The sequence below is a fragment of the Sabethes cyaneus genome, chromosome 1 (genome assembly GCF_943734655.1).
Source record: "Sabethes cyaneus chromosome 1, idSabCyanKW18_F2, whole genome shotgun sequence".
NCBI lineage: Eukaryota > Metazoa > Arthropoda > Insecta > Diptera > Culicidae > Sabethes > Sabethes cyaneus.
In genome coordinates this window covers 159,493,351-159,517,923 of record NC_071353.1, presented here as the reverse complement: position 1 = coordinate 159,517,923, position 24,573 = coordinate 159,493,351, and the positions used below count along the sequence as shown (strand labels likewise).

Here is a 24,573-nt window from a genome sequence, read left to right as displayed (position 1 = left end):
ATTTATTCTATGGTAAATTGAGACCCCTCCCCTCTTTATAAGGGGAATTATAATTCCTCTCCTCTTTAAAAGGGGGGGCTTCCATACAAATTTCCTCATAACTCGAGAACTAATCAAGCAAATGGAACCAAATTTGGCATGTGAAGGTTTTCGAGGGCAAGAATATTTTCTATAGTAAATTAGGACCCCTCCCCACTTCAAGAGGGGGGCTCCTGTACCAAAGAAACAATTTTCCTCATAACTCGAGAAGTAATTAAGCAAATGGAACCAAATTTGGCATGTGGGTGTTTTTGGAGACAAATTTTTTTTCTATGATGAATTGGGACCCCTCCCCGTTTTAGGAGGGGGGGATCCTATACACATGAAATACAAATTTCCTCATAACTCGAGAATTAATCAAGCAAATGGTACCAAATTTGGCATGTGAAAGTTTTCTAGGGCATGAATATTTTCTATGGTGAATTAGAACCCCTCCCCACTTTAAGAGGGGGGGCTCCTATACAAACGAAATACAAATTTCCTCATAACTCGAGAACTAATAAAACAAATCGAACCAAATTTGACACGTGGGTGTTTTTGGAGACAAATTTTTTTTCTATGATGAATTGGGACCCCTACCCACTTTAGGAGGGGGGCTCCTATACAAATGAAATTCAAATTTCCTCATAACTCGAGAACTAATCAAGCAAATAGAACCAAATTTGGCATGTGGAGGTTTCTGGAGGCAAAAATATTTTCTATGGTGAATTAGGACCCCTCCCAACTTTAAGAGGGGGTGCTTCTACACAAATAAAATACAAATTTCCTCATAACTCGAGAACTAATCAAGCAAATGGAACCATATTTCGCATGCGGGTGTTTTTGGAGGCAACCATTTTTTCTATGATGAATTAGGACCCCTTACCTTTTTAAGAGGGGGGGCTCTCATACAAACGAAATACAAATTTCCTCATAACTCGAGAATTAATCAAGCAAATGGAACCAAATTTGGCATGTGAAAGTTTTCTAGGGCATGAATATTTTCTATGGTGAATTAGAACCCCTACCCACTTTAGGAGGGGGGGCTCCTATACAAATGAAATTCAAATTTCCTCATAACTCGAGAACTATTCAAGCAAATGGAACCAAATTTGACATGTAAGTGGTTTTGGACGCAAGATTTTTTTCTATGGTGAATTGAGACGTTATGGCCCATCTCCCCTTTAAGAGGGTGGGCTTCCATACAAATGAAATGCAAATTTCCTCCTATCTCGAGAACTAATCAATCAAATGGAACCAAATTTGGCATGTGGGAGTTTTAGGTGGCAGAAATTTTTTCTATGGTGAATTACGACCCCTTCCTCTTTTAAGAGGGGAGCTCCCATACAAATGAAATTCAAATTTCCTTATAACTTGAGAACTAATCAAGCAAATGGAACCAAATTTGGCATGTGGGAGATTTTGGAGTCTTGAATTTATTTTACGATAGTTAGAGACCTCTCACCCCTGTGGTATGGGGATATGGACTCTCATACAAATAAAACAGAAATTTTTGCGAAACTCAAAAACTAATCGAACTCGAGAAATTCGAGACTCTTCCATAAAACATTAGTCAATACAAGACCACAAAAACTATCTATAGTAACACTAGATCATTCAGGACGAGACGGTCGCGAGTGTTGCCGGTGACCCGCCGTCGGAAGCGCCGCCCACTGGGGGGCTTGCAAAACTCGAGATTGTGACAAAGATCATCCGAGATTCATGATTTATGTACAACACAGGTTAATTTGTGGCAATACGAAGTTTGTCGGGTCAGCTAGTATATTTATATAGTAGAAAGGCAAAAAGGTGGCATACAAGTGGCTTCCGCAAGATTTTCTAGAAACTTTACGACTATCAATCACACAACTCCTTCTGTTCAATGACTTCTACGTAACTCTCTAAAGCAACTAGCAAAATAACGATTTCCACACAGTTTATTTTGTCGTGATGAAAGTAGTATAATTATTGTTTGACTTGAGTAGTTGAAAGGTCTCTTTCAGTCTCATTTCAGTCGCCCGGTTCTGTACCCCCAGTTATTATTTATCGCGACTAATACCTAACGGGTGTTAACGGCATGCTGGTTTACATTCCTCAGAACACATGTTTCCGGCTTTCTAAACTCGAACCTCATCATTTGCCTTCTTACTGGGATCGAACTCCTGTTTTCCCCCCCTGTTGTGTTGTGAGTGACATCCTAAGATGATAATGATGATGAATTGGAACCCGTTCCTGGCTAACCAACTGTGGGGTGGGGAGTCATCTGTCCGATTTGTCATCAATCTCTTCCAACCTCGCCGTCGGCGAGGTGCTGCTGGCTGGATTAACTTGTACCAGAGAGCGCAGCTTGTTTTGAGCCACGTCCGCCCACTATCCATCCATGTTGTTCCAGCCAGGGTTCACGGTTTGTTCTGCTGTTGGTTTTTCTCGACCGATTTGGTTTGGCGCGTTTGTTTTTTCACTCACTGCGCGATGATTGGCGTAAAACCGATCGCCAACTTGTAGAAATCCACTAAACTCAAGTCAAGATGGTGGTGTTGGGGCACCGCAGTGCGGTGCTGTGGAGGAAAAGTGACCATAAAGTGGACCTCAAGTGCACGCAACAACGCGCCGCCGCGCCGCTCCGGTTAGTGGATTGGTGTCTCCTTTTGATTTCGCATGATTTTCAAGCTCGCCAAAATCGGCGCACGAGGCAAGGAGACACGCGCGCGCCCGCGTTTTCGTCAACGATCTCTCCTGCGTTATGAATGAATCAATGATCTAAATCTGTGAATGAGCTGCGAATGCTTTTGAGTAGTGGAACTTGATCTACACGTTGTCGTCGTCGTCGTAGATGGGCATGGGCGACCGACCTCTTTTATTCGCGTTTTGAGGAGTTTCGGAGGAGTTCTGTCTGTCTAATAAAAGTTGGGCGGGCGGTTTGTTGTTGCTGGGCTACTCGGCAGCCGTGGGAGTTTCATTCTGCTGCCGTTTGATCGTCGTCGTCGTCGTCGTTGTTGTACTCGAAAAATTTGGAACTGGCTGCTGATTGCGATCGCACGTTGTACGCACTTTTTAAAATGTAGTTCAATCAACACCTTGTTTTTGGGTTAGACTTTACGAAAAGGAAAAACAACCCGCACCCATTGTGAGCTGTGTAACGAGATCGAATTAACTTGTCACAACAGTGAAAGATTTGATTTTTTTTCTCGATAGGAATGAAAAACATGATCAGCTTAGATTGTTTTTGGAGATCCAAGTTGACGCGGGTGCAGCTTGAGCTGAGCCACATTTCACTGAGGACAACAATCGTCATTAATGCGCTGCTCTAAAGTGCGTGAGCGGTTCTCTGCCTCATTCATGAATTCGACACTGATCTTAATCGTCCACCTCTTTCATTTAAGTCTGGTCTATCTGTCTGCCTAAGACAGTCGAGTCAGCTTTCCAAATTAGCACTGGGTACTGTTGTGTGTCGTAACGTCACTCACGGGCACAATGTTTATAGCCGGTACGAAGTTGTGACTAAAAATGTCACGGCTATTCAAGCTAATTACGAACCCTAATACGGTCAATCTAATCGAATTAATCTCCTTTGGATTATTCTGTTGTAATGTGCTTTTCATCACAGCTTGCTGCCTCCTCCATCAGCACCAGCACCGGCACACCGCACCGGTCCCGGCGTGTGTTGGTTACGGTCCTCTAAAGAGACCTCCGTTCGTTCGGCAACTTCCGCGTCTTGTTCTTCCAAGCAACAAGCAACCGAACGCCGCTAGAACCTACCTGCATCGCACCGGCAATGATTTACATCAAGCGGGGGTCATTAAAAATCAATTTATTGGATCTCCCCGCAGTCGTACACGTAGCCAAAGACAATCGATTCGCTAAGATTAGGATGGTGTGTTGGTGTTTAGACGCGTAGAAACAGCAGAAAAAATAAAGAAACGCACGGATCGGACCGGACGGCTACGAGCAGAGCATCATCCCCCCCCCTCTCCCACAGCATCCGGATGAAGAGGATCATCCGAAGAAGCAATACCGGCGCAGCGCGGCGGCGCGGCTAAGATTGTGTATACATTAGTTCAACTCATAACAAACCAACCGAAAACTACATACCGCGCGCCCCCCAAAATGATGTCCCGGCCTCCGACTGCATCAGCGCATCAGCTGACTGACGATGGATATGGCGCGTAGTATATGTATTGTACCGGACGCGCTTTCATGAATGAGTCGACGTTCCTCTCGGGGTTTCGCCATGAATGAAATTTGTTTTCACTGTTTCTACTGTGTCCGTTCGAACGACGACGACGAAATATGCTTCCTTCTTCTGCTTCTGCTGCTCACACAGCCACAGCATCCATCGCATCGCATCGCATCTCTCGTGTGCCACTGGTGCTGTGCGATGCGTGATTCGGCGCTTTGCTGCTTCCTCTTCTGGGCGGCTCCGGCGACTGCTATGCTGCAGCTCTACAATGGATTTATCATTTTCCGAAAGAGGAGATCTTTCTTGGTTGTCACCACACCACGGTTTGCGTCGATGCTGCACCACGGCAAGTGAAACCTGGTGCGATACCTAGCGGTGGATAGTGTAAATTGTTCGATTCGGTCGGACCGTCACGCACGACGTTGATAGTTAGTTTTGTTTGCCGGTAGGTGGCTTGAAGTTTGATGGTTGGTTTACAGGGAGTATGAAAAGCTTTGATACATATGCGGAGCATGATTTTTTTGAAAAGGAACATTTATTTTTAATGCTATCTTGTTTAATTCGGATGTCAAAGAATCTGTAGATTTAGTCAATTTTTTTATGAATAAATAGTCATTAGGCATGCCGAAAATATATTGACTTTTGTAATCGAAATCTCCCCATGCGACTCCACATGGGCACCAACGCCATTTGGACTCTCATTTGATTCCATACCAGCAACGATGTGCCTCATTTTGGTAGCTTGCTGAAATCCGTCCGACGTCACAAGTGTGCGCCTGTCGTAATGATGCATGATTTTGACTAGTTTTGTCGAAAAACCATGTTCTAGCATTATTTGCCACAGCTCGATTCGCTTAACTGCATCGTACGCCGCCTTAAAGTCAACAAATAGATTATGAGTCTGCCAGTTGTACTTGACATTTGTCAGTTGTTATTTATTTGAAAATTCATTAGACACTGTGGTCTTAATGAATACTAATAATAACAGTAATAGTAACACAAAAACTTAAATACAATTACTCCAAGAAACACAAAGAAACACAACTATTGTCTTCAGGAGAGTCGTCTTCTAAAAGTATCGAAGGAGATGGCGAAATCGAATAATTCGTAGACTGTGTTATACTAGGTTGCCACGTACCTTGTTGGGTTAGGTTGACCATAGTTGACTCTCCTTGCCTGGAGATGGAGGAAGTTCCTCGTTCGAAGAACCGCCCGTTCTAGATTGGGCCGGGCGCAGAGATTGAGTTGCTCCAATAAAGTAGGACAATCAATTTGTCCGCAACAAACACGACTTCAGCGGTCTCACGGCTCTTTTCGAGTGTTTCAACTTCCAAAAGTTGGCACCGTGCATTATATGGAGGTATGTCCGACGTGGCCTGCGAAAAGTGTAACGTATAAACTTTTTTTTGCATCGACTCAATCCCTGCGACCTTGCGATTCAGTTAGGCTGTAACGGGTACCAGACTACTGAGCAGGACTCGAGTATTGAGCGTACTAAGGTGCAGTACAGCCACAGAGACGTGACATCCATTCAGGAACAAATTTTTCGGGAATTCTTGGATAAAATTTCAAATTAAAATCACCTAATATGCTAGCGTCACCACCACTATAGTTTCCCAACTAAATGATTCTTTTGATTTGCACACTGACAACCAGAAGACTATAAGCGCCAGAAGCTAGCTGTTGTGAGTTTAGTGTAGAATTTTATGCGCCTTCAGCGACATCATCACTATAGTTTCCCAACTAATTTGACATAAGTTTTATCCAAGTTGGGACCTTTCGCTTGGATGTCTGTTCTCTGTGGCACAGCGAACGGAGACAGGATCCTTCGACTCATCAGCAATTTTCAATATAAAGTTAAGTTGCCTATTAGCCCTCGAAACAATCTACTCAAGATGCAAGATGCAGAGGACACCAATTGTCAGCAAATTTATCGTGCATTTGCCTTCAAATGATTCGATCATTTGTTGTAGTCTCGAACAGTCAAGTACGGTTTTTATAGACACAGGTATATCTTGACGTCGGTAGTATAACACAAGTGACATCCAGTTGGTAAGACTATAGAGAGCTCGTTGTTGAATAATGTAAAAAGCAATGGGCCTAAAATGCTTCCTTGAGGATCTCCCGATAGATCGCAAAATAATGCCGATCCATCTTGACCGATTTTAACGCGTAAAACACGGCCGGTAAGATAAGATCTCATCTATCTTGTGTATGCAGAAGAAATTGCAAGCTCCTCCGTTCGCCTTAATAATATTTCGTGGTTGACACGATCGAATGCGGCTTTTAAATCTGTATATATCGCGTCTACTTGCGCACCTTGTTCTAGTCTATTTAAACAGAACGAAACAAATTGCGTAAGATGCTAAGATTCGTGTCGACAGATCTTTCAGGGATAAAACCGTGCTGATCGATATAATGTGAACTTCTGCTGAGAAGTGTATTATGTACAATTATTTCCAAGACGTTCGAGCAAGCATCTGTACAGAAATTCACTTTTTCTTCATGTTTTCCTCAGACTTGACCTCCTTGGGATGCTTCCGTAGTGCCTGCTTCATACTAGCCTAGTATTTTTCGATGGACCTCAGTTCCGGTGCGTTGGAGGCGTTCATGTCCTTGGGTACGAAAGTGACTCCGTTGGCTTCGTACACACTTAACAAAAAGCACCGAATTCGGTAAAATTTTACCTAAATCTAAACAGCTGAACGTTCGGTAAAAATTTCGATGGTGCCAATCGACGTTTACAGATCATTAATAATGTTTGGTGCAATAAAAAATTTTAACGAACGTTCTGCTGTTTAGATTACGGTAAAATTTTACCGAACCGATTAAGTGTGTACCATTTCAATACATCCTTTGAATATTGGCACGAAGGTAGATCCGGCCGGAAGATCGTAGGGCCCCCGTGTTGCTTCGACAGAGAAGGCAGATGCTTCTGTAAACACTCCTTGAGGTAGATCTGCCCGTTTACAGTCCCGGTAGTTACGAATGGCGCACTCCGTTTGCCACATGATTTATTTCTTGACCAAATCGTGTATTTCTTGGCAAACTATGAAAGATTCTGCATCCTTACTTCCTCCGGGACATCAAACTTGTGCTGGGCGGTGAAGTACAGTAGGCCCCGGAAGCTGCCGGAACCCGGAAGTTCGCTTTGACGTAAGTCTCACCATTCATGATGAGAGAGTTGAGGATTTTCCAGGTGCTTGCGCAAAATAAATTCGTGACGCTGCTTTTCGGGTGACGCCATTTTTTCCAATTTCCGAAAAACTGACCGCGATAAAAATAGAGTAAACAATAATACACTCTAAACTATTTCTTCTCAAATTTTCCAGAGAAAATACCCAATGGGTAATTTTTTACAGCGTTTCTTCCGTGGTGCAATTTGATGTGGGACACCCTTTATTGTTCTACGATAATATCTGATTAAGCGCGACTGGCTCCGCACGACTAAGAAGAGCACAGATATATTTATAATAATTTTCGTTCATTGATATACGAGTTATACGAGATGCTAGCTGGGCAGATTTTGGACCAGATTTTGTACCAGAATCAAAGCGCAGGCCATAGGGATATATGGTAGTAAGTTGTTCAATGCTGAAGATGAACGAGACACTAAAGCGCCCGCGCTTTCGAGTAAAAGCTGGTGTCACATTCTCTTTTTACCTCCTTCGTACCAATACATTGTTCCTGGCCTACTAATTCAGTATCAAGAATCAATACCAGGAATAATGCGTTGGTATGCTTGTGCATTGAGATCTCTAAAGAAACGTTCAAATGTCGTATTGAACGGTTTGCTCATCAGCTTCGTAACTAAACTAAATTGATATTGCATTGCATATGCGTCGGTGCAAACGAAATTTTGTCGGGCTGAATTTTGTTTGCCTGTCCTATGAACAGGTTGAACATGCGGACGAGTCGCCACTTTAAACCACTTCTGGACCGGATTTGGAATAGATTGTGAACCTGGACCAAATTTGGATCAGTTTTTGTACCACATTTGAAATTTTGGGTCAGATTTTGATAAGATTTTAGCGTAAATTTTGACCGCCTTTTTATGATTTTTTTATCAGACTGTACCAGATTTGGGATCAAATTTTGGATCACATTTTTGGACTACATTTTTTTTGTTAGATTATAGTCACTTTAACAGCTTATGTCACTCGTGACTTCTGCGGGGTTGGGATTTGAACCCGGGTTCTCGGCGTGAGAGGCGTGAATGCTGACCACCACCGGGACTGATCCCGTTTTTAGACTACATTTTGAAGCACATTCTAAATCTGAACCAAATGTCAGATCTAGACCACATTCCGGACCTGAACTAGATTCTTGGAACAGCATTTTCAGATTTTGGACCGGATTTTGAATCAGTTCTGGACCAGATTTGGAACAAATTGCAGACCTGGAGCAAATATTGTACCAGATTTTAACCAGATTTCGGGCCAGATTGTGCACTACATGTTTTATCAGATTTTAGCCCAGACTTTGGAGCAAATTTTAACCCCTTTTTATAAGTTAGCTTCGACGGTACGATGCTGGCCTAACAAGCCAGTCGTCGTATGTTCGTATCTCGGCTTGGTGGTGCTACTAGATAGAGTCAGTAGGATTGTTGTACTACCTACTATCCTGTATTCTAACAGCCGGCTGTGAAGTCTGTCGATAAACACGGGTCAAGTCGTGAAGAACGTTCATACACATGGCTTTGCTTTTTGGGATCAGATTTTGGACCACATTTTAGACTACATTTTGGACCTGCACCAGATTCTGGGCCTGGTCTAGATTTCGGGCTGGATGAAAATCTTGACAGGCTGGATTTAAATCTGCACTGGACTCAAAACTGGACTAGACACTACCCTATCTTTAAGGGGGGACCCTACTTTGGAAAGTTAACAAAATCGAGTTTTATTTTTTTTTGCATTTGGAGACCCTTATACCCTTTAGAAATGTCATGCCAAAAAGATTTTTTGATATCTGATCTAGTTGAAAAGTTACGGCGAAAAGTATGGGGTCACTTCAAGGGAAGCGCATTGCTGTACGAAACTTCAAACGCGTTTTTCTCGAAACCATATTTTTCAACTGGCGGTACGTGTATTTCAGTATATTTCTAGTGGTCCGATTTAGCTGTAATTTTTTTTCAGCATATAAAAATGAATTATCTAAATTGTTACGTAGCCGTTTTTTGACATCTCAATCAATTTTTCAATTTTTTATGAGCTCCTAATAGAGGTTTTCCTCAAATTTTTTTTCCGCTAAATGTTTGGTTTTGACTCTTAGAAATGATACACATAGGAAACTTTCTTTATTAAAGCCTCTAACTACTGTAAAAATGAAAAACTAAAATACGTATATTTCCACCCGTCACTTCTCGTATGTATTACAAGCCTTTTTGTACCAGTGTCCTCTATTTTCACCACTTCGAAACCATTTGTGCCACCCTTTACTCTTGTGGCAAGCAACACACGAAACGAAAACGAAAGGTAATCATTAGCTTTTCATTCGTTTTGTCCTTTTCATTCAACCACTGATGCACATATGTTAAAATCTGTTGTGCAATGCTGCCAGAAAATTTGAAAATTTTGATGAACAGTGCAGCCGAAACGAATTTTTTAAAATTCAACATTCGTGATTTGGTGAAAAGAAACTCAACATTCTTTCAATTTGCATTGTTTAAAAAATCGTAGTAAATTCTAGAATCAACGAAAAAAATATATTTTTGCACCATTGTCACTCGTATTGGGGGTACTTTCGAGAAAAAATAAGAAAAGGAGGGGTATGAACTAACGGAAAACCTCTATTGGCGATTTTTGATGCAAAAACACCTTTCTTTTGGAAAAATGGTCGCTATTTTGGTAATTTTTCGAATTTTCAAAAACCGCTACGTAACAATATATATAGATATTGACCTAGAGCTTCAAAATCATCCTTGAAATCCGTTCTCCGATTCTCCGTTGGTTCCCGGCACATGCCGCCAGCAAGGAACTGTTTTCTAGAGAGCATCCACGCTGCCACCAGCATAATAATCACTACTCTGGAATCCAAAAAATACAAAGTATATCTCCAAATAAAATGTATTCTATCGACTGGTCCCTTTTTGATGTTAATTTTCACATTTTGTCCGGATTTGCAGTTTTTTCAGTTTATACCTTAACCTTAACTTCGCACTTTCAGTAGTAAGAAGCATAAAAGGAAAAAAGGGGCGAAAACACCGACAATTAAGCACGTATAATAAGCAGTTCGCTCACTCTATAGCATTACTGCAAAAATAAGGAAGTGCGGAATACAACACCTGGATGACATCAATATAGATCAAAATGCTGGCCGTAGTGATAATATCCATACAAAAAAATCTTTAAAATCACCATAAGATCAAAGTTTTCAATACATTTCTAAAGCATAATTTTTCGTTAGCGTTATCATTTATATTATGATTCAACCATAATGGTGGTGTAGGGCTGGTGTGGTCTCGAGGGTGGGCTGGCGGGAGCGACTCTATGTTTTTAAACTTCTGTCGACTACCGCGAACGCTGGTTTAAAAAGAGAACGTTAATTCAAATTTTGGACGTAAAAAGAAAAGATGATCACTAAACTACTATGTAACTATTCAGCCACCTTCTTGACGTTATCTGATCATAGAATCTGCAGAGTCAATTGTCGCAAGCTGTCTCGGCAGGCAGAAATGTCTCTTGGAGGCTCTGATATCAGATCACTTTTCGGGCCTAGTATAGAAGTAATGCGCTCATCAGCGTCCAAATAGTTAATCCCCCACAGACTACAGAATATTACTCTTCTGCGCCAGCTTGTCAGATGGTTACCGCCGTCGCTCAAACTCAATTGGGTACCGTAAAACACCGACAACAGTCAGCCTAGTGATCTTTGGTGCATGGATTTATTTCTCAGTGACATACCAATTCTTGGTATTTGTTTCGTATTGACTGGATGCCAAATCCGGCCAAAACAGCACGGAAATATAAAATAAATAAAATAATTTTTCTGGTTGACGATTCCGGTGGCAATCATAAATGCAGATTTGACGGGTTTCTAATCATAGATGCAAATAGTTTAGTAAACCGGATATTTCTTGGCAAACTTCAACAGTTTCCTATCTAAGAAGTTGTTTGAAGTCTGCCTTGGCATAGGCTTCGTCATCCATCCACTGTTCTTTTCGTCATCTCTGCGGTTTCGGGCTTTTGATTTCTTTTTAATCCACCCTTCCTAACACGACATTTTATTAGTTTCTTCTTTAGCTTGACGCGAGGGTAAGGCGCGAATCACTTGCGAGGGTAAGGCGGACCATCCACAAATGTGCGGAATCAGTTGTTCTTGTTAGCAGCACAATGAGGTAAAATTTTCACGTATGGGGGTGTTTGGGAAAGGATGGTTTGATCCGTGAAAACCGAAAGCGATAAAGGCACTTGATTGATGATAGTAATCGGCTCATTTAGAGAAGACAAGAGTTTCGGATAAAAAACTTATACAATACAACAAACAACCCAACTGCATCAAATCTAACCTTTCCTTTTCTGTCTCTTCTTTTGCTTCCAGGGGAAAATACGGTATCGTTAAGCGAGCGGTCGACAAGAAGACCGGCATTAACTATGCAGCAAAATTCCTGCGCCGGCGGCGCCGTGGCCAGTGCTGCGCCAAAGAGATCAACCACGAAATAGCGGTGCTGATGCTGTGCGCCAACTCACAACACATCGTTCGGCTGCACGCCGTACACGAGACCCGCTCGGACACGGCACTGATTCTTGAACTGTAAGTTTTTCCCCTTCTGATGATCAGTTAGCTTTCGGGGTTCGGCTTAGATTTAAAACCATCCTTCGTTTTTCAGGGCTACCGGGGGCGAACTGCAGACTTTAATCGACAGCAAAGGACAGCTTTCGGAAGCGAAAACACGAACCTGTATGCGAGAGATCCTGCGAGCCCTGAATCATCTGCACAAGCAGTCCATCGCACATCTGGACCTGAAGCCGCAGAATATCCTGCTCAGTGGGGAGGATGTGGAAGGTGAGTCCGTTGGTTGCCTAAATTTTAATTTGTTCTAAGCTCATCGTCCTGTTTTCAGCTGGACTCAAACTGTGCGACTTCGGTATCGCACGTATCGTCGGCGATACGGGCAAGATATACGAGATCCTGGGCACACCGGACTACGTGGCCCCGGAGGTACTGCACTACGAGCCCCTGTCGCTGCAGACCGACATCTGGTCGATCGGGGTGCTGACGTACGTGCTGCTGACCGGCTGTTCGCCGTTCGGCGGCGACAACAAGCAGGAAACGTTCCTCAACATAACCAAATGTTTGCTCACCTTCCCGGAGGATCTGTTCGAGGAAGTGTCGCAGGATGCGATCGATTTTATCAAGTGTGCGCTTCGAATCAAGCCGAAGTAAGTGTTGCATCGTTTTGATTTAGATTGGTGAACCGTTTCATAATCATTTCAACTAAATGATCGGTTTGTTTCGTTCCAGGGAGCGCCCCACCGTGCAGGAATGCCTTGAGCACCGGTGGCTCAAGGAGGACAGTATATGCGAGACCAGCGAAGCTTTGGCCGCATCCGTTATGCTACAATCGAACTCATCGATCTCCCGCGCCTCGATTGTCTCCATCGTTGAAGAGGCAATATTACCTGAGGAACAGCAGCTTGTAGAAGTAGTTTTCATCAACGGTCACAGTCACAGTAATGGTTTAGAAGTGCCAGAAGAGCCGGAAGTTAGGTCTGAACAGCAGCCAGCTGCGAGAGAGGAAGAGGACGATGAAGCCGAAACCAACAAGGAAAACGTTTTAGTGCAAAGCCCTGTCCAGCCACAGACCGCCGTGGTCGAAATAGTCAGTGTATCTTTGTTCCCAGACGCTCCCACCACCCCCAAAGTCAGTCGAAAGGCGCCACCTTCCGAGCAGCAGCAGAATGGACAACTTATCCACCACAATGGCCATCACCATCACCACCATCATCACCTACAGCATCATAATATCCACCATCACGCAAATAGTAACAGTAATAACAACAATAACAACGTGGTCAGCAGCAAACAAATAGCAAACGGTCACACGACTTCAAACACCACCCAAACTTCGATGACGACGACGACGACGGCGAGTTCCCCCTCAGTCAAAGCCTACGTACAAAAGTTCCAGCAACAACACCAGCAGCATCAGCATCAGCAGCAGCAGCAACAGCAGGAATCGACGACGGCCGTGATGCTACCGATGGAGAACGGTTTCTGTGCGGCCGCGGCCGCCACCCTGTGCTGTCTCAAGTGCAGCGAGGAAACGGGCACCGGTGCGGCAGCCGCTGGGCTGGCCGTAGCCGTTGCCACGGTAGCCACCCGGAAGACACTGCAGTGCGGCGACAAGGGCATCATCTGCTGAGAACCGGCTCCCGGTGGGAGACCGCTCGCTGGAAAAAGCTAGTAGTAACCGTAGTGGTAGTTGGTAGGTAGTCGTAGTAGTAGTAGTAGCAGCAGTTGCGCTTACAGAAAGAGGGTGTCCCCAAACGGAAATCGAGAGAAGAATCGGACGCTTGATGCGTTCCGTCGTACTTAAAGTTACAAAAACTCATTACATAACAAAAAAAAAAACAGAAACAAAAACACCACTTACCTACTACTAATCCTGTCTCGTAACCAGAGGGAGAGAGAGCAGGCAAGAAAATAATTCAATGCATTAGTTCGATTAGTGTCCAACACAAATGAAATATTTAACATAAACCTACACATACACAAACACAAACACACAGAGTTGCATATTACCTAGCATAAAAGTTAGGCGAACGTAGAGAAGGATGGATGCTTGCCAGGCTGGCGTGCAGAGCGCCGCCAGCGCCAGGCGCTCGATTCCGGTAGTCGTTCGAATGCAATTTGTAAATATGTATTACAGAGCAAAAGTAGGAAAGCGTTCGTGAAGAAAAAAAAAAGCTTTTGTTTTTTTAGCAGCAACGTAAGAAACAAACTAGCCCATAACTATTATTAATATCGTATATTTGTTCTAGGTATTTCTTATTATAATGTAATATTATCGAATCCGATGCTCTGCGTGCTGGATTCGAGTGAACAGCAAAGTTAATAAGAATTAGAAATCATACATACAACAGTAACCGAGAGAATTGGAAATCTCTATTCTGAGATATAGAAGAGAAGAAAAGCGACGGAGTGAGGAAACCCTGGGAACCGCGTTCGAGCATTCGTTAAACACCGCATTGAGATTATCCTGACTGTAATCAGTGAATTTGGTTTTTGTTTGCTTCCTTTTTGTTCGGATGTCGAGTGCTTTTTCTGGATCTAATCGATCGGGTAAAAGGCACTATTTGACGGGAAATTGTCTTAAGCAAGATGCTTAATATATGCTTTGATCAGAAAAGAAGCTTTGCAATTGCAATTTCTAGGATAATATTTAATTAGACTTTATGAATGAACATTCACTGTTGCTAGAAGTCAAAGTAGGCGTCTCTTTGCATTTGCTTTATCTCGTTAGTCACATAACCTAGTTTTTTACTGTTCATTGAATTTCGAGATTTGATTGAATAATTGAAACTAGGAGGTAAATTGTATTGCCAAATCTAACTTAAAAGTTTAGTCAAAAGTACGAACCTAGAAAATGCTTTCACAACCGAGTAGAATGGAAAAAGTAAAAACAAGTTTAATTCTTATCTGGAACAACAAACACCATTCGGCGGTGCAGTTTTGCCATCAATTGCAATTTAGAGCAGGTCGGATATCAGGATTCGGGATATCCAATAGACTGTTTTAAAAGTTGCAATTTGTCAAGAAATTTGGAGGATTATGTTCTAAACTAAACGGTAGCTGAAAGTTTGTAAGAAACGAGTTATTCAATTTAGGAAATGTTATTTAGGGGTTGCTTCTTTGTGTTTTTTTGCTACAAAAAAACTTCAAATTTTGGTAAAATCTTTCACATTTTTTAAGACCGACTGCTCATAAAGTGTTCTAATTTCATTCACTCAGAGGTTTACTCTCCCTGTACTGATTGTAATGGACAACCTGAGCTTCGTTCTTTGGGACAGAATTTTCGATAATGTAAGACATTGACTTGCAAACCTGCGAATGATAAAACAATAATCAAACAATTTGCTGCTTCTTCAGCGCTTTCGTGCGGCCTCAGTAATCAGCTGCTTCTCCATTTTAATCACGAAATTATTGCGGTAGATCCTCCGTTTAAACCGACAGACCTGATGGTTTCTGTCTTCAAAACTAGTGCACACTTTATAGTGCTATTTTTCCGTCATTTTTCTTTACTTTTTCGATCGTTTTGTGCCCATTTTTAGGTTATTTAAAGTTTTTTTTAAGCATTCCAGTTCATTTAGTGAATAAAACTGGAATGTGTGTGCTACCTACCAGATCTCCTGGTAGCCTTCAAGAGATAATCGCATTTCGATCTACTTTAACAATTGTACATGCTTTAAGCAGTTTTTTTGGGCCTAAGTAGTATATTTTTTTACCAGAGAGAAAGAGAGAAAAGAAACGGAGCCGGTTACAGAGGTACAACTGAGCAAACATCACTCTTAAAGGACAAAAAATCGTCAACAACGCTTTTGAAAGCCAGAAAACGGCGAACAAAAACTTCCAGAGGCTAGAAAATGTCTAAAACACTTTTGAAGGGTAGAAAGTGGCCAAAAGGTTCTTTAGACCAAAAAATAATCACAAAACGCATATCAAAACTGCCAAAGAACCGCAAACGCTTCAAAACTACTTAAAATATGCTTTCGAAAGTTTAAAAATTATCTAAAACCGCTTCTAAAAGCCAGCAAGTGGCTAAAACGCGCAATAAAAGTCCGAAAAATGGTCAAGGAACGTTTCTAACGACCATAAGATGACCAACAGCGTTTCTAAAGGTCAGAAAATGACCGAAGGACGCTTGTAGAGGTCAAAAATTACTTTAAAAATACTTCTAAAAGCCATTAAACGCCCAAAAAGCGCTTCTAACGGTTAAAAATGGTGAACAGTACTTTGGAGGCTGGAAAAGGCTCAAAATGGGTTTTTTAAGGCAAACCAGCAGTTGAAAAATGTTTATTAAAGCCAGACAAAACGTCTCTGAAGGCCAAAAAATGCGCGAAATGCTCAAAATTCAAAAAAAAAAATGCTGGCCAAAAAGTGACAAAGAAATGCGACTGAAAGTTAAAAAACGCTGCTAAAATTAAAAAAAAAATACTTCTAAAGGCCAGAAAATGGTTAAAAACGCTTCCAAAGGCTAGAAGGTGGTTGAAAGGTGCTTCAAAATATTAAAAAATGATCGAGAAATGCTTATCTTAGCCGGCAAATGGCAGAAAAACGCTTTAGAAAACATTCGCGACACGCTTGCAAAAGCCAGAAAACGGTCATAAATCGCTTCTGAAGTCCAGCAATAACCAAAAGGCACTTTAAGAGTCCAAAAAATGCTCCAAATGACCATAAGAAAATAACCGAAATATGCTTCTAGAGGTCAGAAATTGCTCCAAAAACACTTCTGAAAGCCAGAAAATGGCCAACAATTGCTTCATAAGGCCAAAAATAGTGAAACACGCTTCTGAAGGCTAGAAAATAACCAAAGGGCGTTTTTGAAGGCAAAAAAGTGATTGAAAAACAGTTTTTAAAGCCAGAAAAAATGCCTTTAAAGGCAAGAAAATGCACGAAACGTTTGAAAGTCAGAAAATTGCTGGCTAAAAAGCGTCCAAGAAACGCATCTGAAAGTTAGAAAATGACCAAAAACGTTTTCGAAAACTAGAAATTTTCCGAATTGCTTTTTAAAGCCAGCAAATGACTGAAAAACGCTTCCGGTAGCTAGAAAATGTCCGAAAATGCTTCAAAAAAGCAGGAAAATGGCCGTAAAGCGTTTTCATTGGGTTAGAAAATGGCCGAAAACTGCTTCAGGAAATCATAACATAACCAAAAATCGTTTCTGTAGGTAAGAAAACAATTAAAAAGAATTTCTGAAGTTCGGAAACTTTCCGAAAAGTTTTTTCAAATGGCTAAAAAATAGCCGAAAAACGCTGCTAAAGGCCAAGGTACGGTCTAAAACGCTGCTGAAAACTAGAAAATATCTGGAAATGAAATAAAAAGATCCAATTTAATTCTACAATGTATATTTTATTTTTGACAGATACATATTTCGCGTATTTCCAACTGAGGAAGCCTGCAAGTCGTAGGCGAAATACGTATCCTGTCAAGTTTTTTTATTTAATTTCCAGGTTTCGTATTCTACTAAGACGCTCCAAAAACTTCAGTCGACTAGAAAATAACCGAAAAGCAATTCTGAAAGCCAAAAACAAGGTCGTGAAATGCCTATGAAGATCAGAAAATTGCAAAAAAAAAAACGCTTGTAGATGCCAAAACAATTCCGAAAGGCGCTACGAAAAACCCTAGAAGGGCCAAAAGATTTCCGAAAAGCGAAGATTTCCGAAAGTGACCGAAAAATACTTCGGAAATCCATAAAATGGCCAAAAAACGCTTCTTCAAGTCAGAAAATTGCTGGAAAAAATTCCAAAGGCCGTTTTCAGAGAGTTAGGAAAAAGTTGAAAAACGCTGCTGAAAATTAGAAAATAATCTAAAAGTATATCAAGAAACCAGAAAACTGTCCAAAACTACTTCTGAATGCAAAAAATGACTAAACCCCCTTTCGAAAGCTAGACAATGGCTCAAAAGTTCAGGAAATGCTCGAAATGTGCTTCTAAAAACCATGGAATGGCTAAAAACCGAAGCAGTAAGTGAAGAAAATGGTCGAAAAATCTTTGCGAAGGCCATAAAAATTACGAAAACGCTGATGTAGGCCAGAAAATAGCCGAACAGCGCTTCTGCGCTGGTCATGCAGCGGTTGAAATGCGACAGAAATGGTGGCTTTTGAAGGTCAAAAAATTGCCAAAAAAAGGCATTTTCAGTGGGCTAGAAGTGACAGTCGCCGAAAAATGCTTCTGAAAACCATGAAAACACTTCTGTAAGTCAGGAAATGGCTGTAAAAATGTCTAAAAGCCATATTTAGTGACCTAGGAAAAGGTCAAAAAACGCTACTGAAAATTAGAAAATAATTGAAAAGTATTCCTGAAAGCCGGAAATTGTCCAAAAGTACTTCTGAAGACAAAAAATGACTAAAAACCCTTTTGAAAGCTAGACAATAACCGAACAAAACTTCAAAAGGCCAGAAAAAACTCAAAAAGGTCCCGAAAGCCAGAAGATGGCCGAATAGCGCTTTTAAATGCTAGAAAATTGCAAAAACCACACTTCCTTAGGCAAAAAAAAACTGCCGACTTCTAAAGCCCATAAAATAGCCAGAAACTTCTTCGTTTAGAAAATTACTGAAATACTGAAAAACATGTACGAAACCCAGAATAAAGTGCCTTCAAAGGGTTGGAAAACAGCCGAGAAATGCTTCTACAGGCCCAAAAAATGGTCGAAAACGCCTCAGAGAGAGAATGGAAAAAGCGAAGTAGGCCTGAAAATGATCGAAAAATGCCTGTAAAGATCGCGAAATTGTCAAAAGAAACTTTCCTGGAGGACAAAAAGTTACGAAATGCGCTTTAGAATGGCTAAAAGTCGCTTTCGAATATCAGAAAATGATGGAAAAACATTATCGAATGCCAAAAAAGCGAGAAAATAGCCGAGAAACGCTTTTTCTAAAGGTTGAAAAATGGTGGTAAAATGCTTCGAAGAGAGCGCGAGTATGGACAAAGCTGCGCTGCAGGCCTAAAAATGCAGGCCAAACAACGCTTCTGAAGGTCAAGAAGTGGTCGAAAAACGCTTCTGAATGCCAGAAAATAGCCGAAAATTCCTGTAAATTTCAGAAAATTACGTTTCTAAAAATTATAGAATAGCCTAAAACCGCTTCTGAGGGTTAGAAAATCGCCAAAAAACGCTTAGGAAGGCCAAAAAATTTCCGAAGAGCGCTTCTATAAATTACAAAATACCAAAAGCCACTTCTGAAAGTCAGAGAATATCCTAAACGTTTTTCCTGAAGTTAGAAATTTTCCAAAAAGTGCCTTCAAAGTGCTAGAAAATAGCCGAGAAACGCTTCCAAGAACTGAAAAATGCTTGTAAATGCAAAAAATGATCGTGAAATGCCAAAAAACTCCCAAAAGCCCTATAAAATTCCGAAGCACGCTTTTAAAAATTATAAAACGGCCAAAAATCGCTTCTGAAAGTTAGAAAATGGTCGAAACATATTGTTGAAGGCCAGAAAATTGCCGAACAGCTCTGCTGTAGGTCAGAAAATGGTCCAGATATGCCTATGAGGGTCAGAAAGTTGTCAAAAAAAAAAAACGTTTCTAGAGGCCAAAAGAATACGAAAAGCGCTTCTAGAAATTATAAAATAGCCAAAACCGCTTTTGAAAGTTAGAAAATAACCGAAAAGCTTTTCCTAAAGACAGAAATCTTCCGAAAGCGCCTTCAAAAAGCAAGACAATAATCGAGAAACGCTTCTAATGGTCGAAATGCTTGTAAATGCGGAGAAAATTGCCGAAAAGCTTTGCTGTATGTCAGAAAATAGTCCAGATGGCTATGAAGGTCAGAAAGTTGCCAGAAAACCCTTCTAAAACCCAAAAAAATCCTCTATACGCCTCTAAAAATTATAAAATTTATAATATAATATTATTGGTCAAAAACTGCTTCTGAAAGTTAGCACACGGTCGAAACATATTTCCAAATGCCAGAGGAAATTGCCGAAAAGCACTACTGTAGCCTGTAGGACAGAAAAAGACTAGAAAATTTCTAAAAGGCGCTTCTAAAAATTATATAATAATCAAAAGTCGCTTCTGAAAAATAGAAAAAAAAAACGAAAAGCTGCTTAAATCTTAAAAGTGTAAGAAAAAACTGGCACAAATGGCTAGATATTAGCAAATTGTTGATCTATTGACAAGTGTTTTTTTGTTTCGAATTTGTAATCCAGTATAAGCAATCTAAACAATCTAAACAATCTAAACAATTCTGATCAGGATCGGGAATGTAGAGTCGAGGCGATCGTTTACCTAGATTTTCCGTCATTGAAAAGTTTAGCTTCTTCCAGAGACTTGGCTACTATTTGGCTCATCCCCCGGGTACTCTCACATAGTGTTCTTTTAGGGACTACAGTCAACTATTCAATCAAACCCGTAGAACGCTGTTCCCAGGTCCCAGGTTTGTCACGATGCTCATACCCCGAAGGGTTATGGAATTTAACTGAGTGAGTTGATTGAAGAAGAAAAAAAATCAAGAAGGAAAATAGAATGTAAATCAAATGTAGTACGCGTAGGTAGGTAGTCCAGAGGGACGCGCTTCGAGAGTAAGTTGAGAGTGTGCACGAATTGTACATTTTGTCGTGTCTGGCGTACACGTGTGTGTGCGCGTGTTGTTGTACGCCGTGTGTGGATGCAGCGGAACCTACCCGTAAAAAAAACAAGTTTTAATTTTATTTAACAATTTAGGTAGTGTTAAGTTTTACCAATCCTGCCGGACCCTGCTGTCTGGATGGAAAGAAACGCTTTTTAACTTATTTTTTGATCCCCGCCCCTCAAATCTAATCGTTTCGGTTTTATTTTTCTCTCTTTGATTTGTGTTATTGCCTGCTAAATTTGCTCGGCAATAACAAAATCCTTACTGTGAATAAACATCTGCCCAGAGCTCTAATTATTTAGCACTACTTAAGTTAGTCGAATTTACTATTAGCACCTTCTCCAGCGTCGTCTGTTTTGTTTTTTTTTGTAAATATAACTCTTGTCGTGTAGTGAAGAAGTTCTACTTTTACTAGCTGTTAGTAAGTTCCAGTCGTTAGTTTTATCCTCTTTTCACTTTTACGAATGTTCTTTAACTTTAACAGCCCCTTTTTTAACTGTGTGTCAGAAGAAATCAGAAGACCGGGCGTCTTAATTTAATTCTAATGCAGAAGAAACCAGAAAAAATCATCGTGAAAATGTGAAAATGCTACCCAGCTGAGTACAAATGTGAATGCGAATTGCGCCAACTGTGCGCAGCAGTTCGGAAAGGATTTGAGTGAATAGATTATTGTACATTATGAAGGAAAAATAATCGACGGCAGTGTTTCTTTTACTGTTTCACTAAAGCAACCGAAACGGTCTTTAATTGATTTTGCTTTATTTCATACTTTAAAACCTAAAATCTAATCTTACCATTACGAGATGATGATAGTTACGTTCAATGAAAATCGGATGGCGAGGAAACCAGCGGAGCAGTTAGATCCATATCAAATTTATCTTCACCGGTGGATGTTGTCGTCAACGGTAAACAGGATACACTTTTGGTCAGAGCGACACCATTGCGACTGTCGAAGCCACCCTTAAGCCCGGACTTACGCAAACTGGCACTTCTATTCATGCGCTCCGTTGCTTCCACCATGCTCAGTACGGTTTCGATGATTTCCTCCTGCTGTACGGCCGGCAGCTTGGACACCCGCTTGCCGATCGCCTTGAAAAGTTCGATGGTTTCCATTCTCGGACTGTTATTTGTTGCTAACTCTAAAGACACTGACTGCAGCTTTCAGTTTTTAATCGCCAGTGGAAATCTCCCGCTGTTGTCTACCTATTGAAAAGATTGCTACCGACAACCGACTCCGTTCGGTAGAGATCTCCAACACAAACACAAACGCGGCCAGCAGCAGACCAATCCCGTAGAAAACGTACCCGCTGAACAAGTGTCTGTTTGTCAGTACCGTCCTGCGGTCGTCATTCAAACTGCTCGCCAGGTAGCGTTTGTCCAGATTATCCCTTCTCCACTTTTCCGTGATGCCTACCTCGACAATTCTGTCGATCCAGGTACTGAACGGCGGCACCAGCGGCGACGACCGCTGGAAGTAGACACTGTAGTGAAAGCTTAGCACCTTTTCGTCACAAATTCGGTAGTTCAGGTTGTCCGGGTGTCGCCGGTTAAAGTCGACGATTACCTCCGGCAGTGTGATCATTGCTATCCGATGCTGCCCCGACCGGACTACCCGTTCGAATCCTTCCCGATATTCGTCGTCGCTTAGTATGAGAACCTTTTCGGCGTACTGAAAGGAATCGGCAAACAGAAGACCTTTCAGATTTTCGGTGACTCCCAGCCGGTAACCGGCTGCCACCAAGGCTTCCAACGAACTGATATCGATCAGTGGTTCTCGTTCCGTTAGATAACCGATCATGAAACACTTGTAGCTTTCACGAATAATCAACGTAGAGTACAGCCATATAATAAACAGGAAACTGAAGAAATTTCCTTTTGGTAGTTTCGGAAGAGCATCTCCGATAATTACTCGGAACAACCCCAGAATGGGGTAACAATCAAAATAGCCGACCGAGGAAAAGTTCAAACCAACAATCACACCGTAAATGACAACCAGCGCCACCAACACATTCACCCAAACGATCCACTGGAAAGGTTTCAGCAGCCGATCGAGCGAAGAAACCGCTGCCAGTTCCTCCGGAACGACAAACACAAACTGTGTCTGCCAGTAGGTGGCCGAGCCGCTCGTGTACCGCATCAACTCCGGATAGGGTATGTATCCGCCGAGCGTTAGATCCGCTGCTCCCTCGAGCAGCATTCGTACCGCCCCATCAGCGGAACCGTTGGGTTTTATCGCACCCCAAGCGACGCCATCCTTCGGTGAGCTCACCTCGATGGTAAACTGCATCTTCTGTGCCACCAGCTTCAACAGTTCCCCCTCACTACCACCGACCGTCAGCTCATGGTTACTTCCATTCTCGACAACGATCAACGGCCTTCGGGTGAAGGTCACCACCCTCAACGGACACCCGTAACAGCTGCGCACTTCATTGTCAAACAGTTCGTCGAACTTTCCCCCCAGTTCGTAGACTCCAGCTCGACAACGATCGACAACGGTTGGTTCCACACACCGGCAGCAGCCGGTGCTGGCTCGAAACGGTCTGTACCCAAGCACCGTAACTTTGTCGGTATCCTTCTGCAGCAGCAGCAACACCACTCGGGTCACACGGATAGCCCAAAAACGTTCAAAAACCATCTTCGCATCCAGCAGGCTGTTACCACTCGCCAAAACCAACACAAAGTAACCGCGAAAATCGACGTTCTTCCGCTGGATGGCCTCCACGCCAGCTTGAAATCGTTCCGGATCAGCCAGGAACCAAACCACCAGCTGGCGGTGGTTGAAATTACTTAGCTTGCCATAATGAATCAAGTTCCAGGTTAGAGATTCATTCGCAATCAGGGAAAGCAAACTTTCCTCCAGCTGTGCGGAAGCTTTCGAATCGGCGAACAGATTAAGCTGACGATGAAAACTGGTTTTTGTACTACGAATCAGACTGGCCAGGCAAAGTGACGACAGATCGTTGCGTTCGGGTTGTTCGGTGATCGGTTGAATAGCGGTTGATGAAATATTTGTCAGGAATCCAATGAAAGGTAGCGACCACCACAACAGCAGCTTCTTCATCGTTGTTGGTTGAGAATCCTTCCGGTACTAAATGGAAGGACAAATTAGCCTCGGTGCTGATGGCAATGAATCTCGGTAACTTGCAGCTTGGGTAATTAGTTGTTGCGTGATGCCGTGTTCTATTATTGTTCTATTATTCATGGTAAGCACGGTTAAGCGCGGGCGGAAGCGGAAAGGTGTCAAAGTTAGAGACAAGTGTTGCCGCTAATTGATTAACTGGATAAATACACCGTGGATATATCCTACGTTTGAATGCTTATTCAAGCGAGTACCCGCCAGTCATATTTGTTCAGTTGGGCTTTGCATCGGGTGTTGAGCAAATATTAATTAGTTCAGTAATAGGTAGGGAAAGGAAGTATAGTGATAATTTCCATTCTACTGGTAGTTTTGATCTGAGCCTCAAATAATCAAAGGAATGCTTTTTGAGTGGCTTATTTAGAAGAATGTCTCAAAAATAGAGGAGACATTTTTCCCTTTAGTGAGACTTCTATTTTCAATTATTAGTTTTGAATTATGACAATTTTTTAGAGCAGTTCCACTGTAGTTTCTGAAATGTTTCACAACAGTTTAATAACGGTTTCAGAGCAGTAGCAGTTTCTGGACAGTTTTTTAGTAGCATTTACCGAGCAGTTTTAGATCCGTTCCAGTGTGACTTCATAGCGTTTTCAGCGTAGTTTCACAACAGTAGAGCAATTTCGGAAGAGTTACTCAGATTCAGAACAGCTTCTGGACAGTTTCAGAACAGTTCTCAGTGTAGAGTTGTAATGCAGTCTCTGATTAGTTTCAGAACAGTCTCAAAACAATTTTTGAGTAGTATTAAAAAAGTAAAAACGACTGGTTTGTTAGCCCAGTGCAGTGGCGACCTCCAGGCAAAACTTGTTTCCAGTAGTTTTACAACTGTTACAGGGAAGTTAATGAAGAACTGCTTCTGCGTAGTTTAAAATTAGTTTTAAAGCATTTTTTAGAGAACTTCCAGAGTAGCAACTTCCAGAGTCAGTAACTCCTATAGTCCTATCCTTACCTCCTCGTGGTA

General features: G+C 41.8%; 2 protein-coding genes across 2 annotated transcripts in view; one reads left to right on the top strand and one right to left on the bottom strand.

The window, feature by feature from the left end:
- LOC128732838 (serine/threonine-protein kinase 17A) overlaps positions 1–21,158 on the top strand; it is a 325,763-nt gene extending 304,605 nt beyond the window's left edge. Inside the window, exons 2-5 of the mRNA XM_053826242.1 lie at positions 11,738–11,950; positions 12,027–12,202; positions 12,261–12,579; positions 12,662–21,158. Of these exons, the coding sequence (XP_053682217.1) occupies positions 11,738–11,950; positions 12,027–12,202; positions 12,261–12,579; positions 12,662–13,562 (1,609 nt within the window). The 3' untranslated portion in view covers positions 13,563–21,158. The remainder of the gene's footprint in view (positions 1–11,737; positions 11,951–12,026; positions 12,203–12,260; positions 12,580–12,661) is intronic.
- Positions 21,159–21,647: 489 nt separating this feature from the next.
- LOC128739996 (uncharacterized) lies at positions 21,648–23,730 on the bottom strand. Its single transcript, XM_053835509.1, has one exon. It carries the CDS (start codon positions 23,538–23,540, stop codon positions 21,648–21,650), a length of 1,893 nt encoding a protein of 630 aa, XP_053691484.1. The 5' UTR covers positions 23,541–23,730.
- Between the last annotated feature and the right edge of the window lie 843 nt (positions 23,731–24,573).

Coding starts and splice junctions, on each gene's coding strand:
- LOC128739996 (XM_053835509.1), bottom strand. CDS start 23,540: ATGAAGAAGCTGCTGTTGTGGTGGTCGCTACCTTTCATTGGATTCCTG.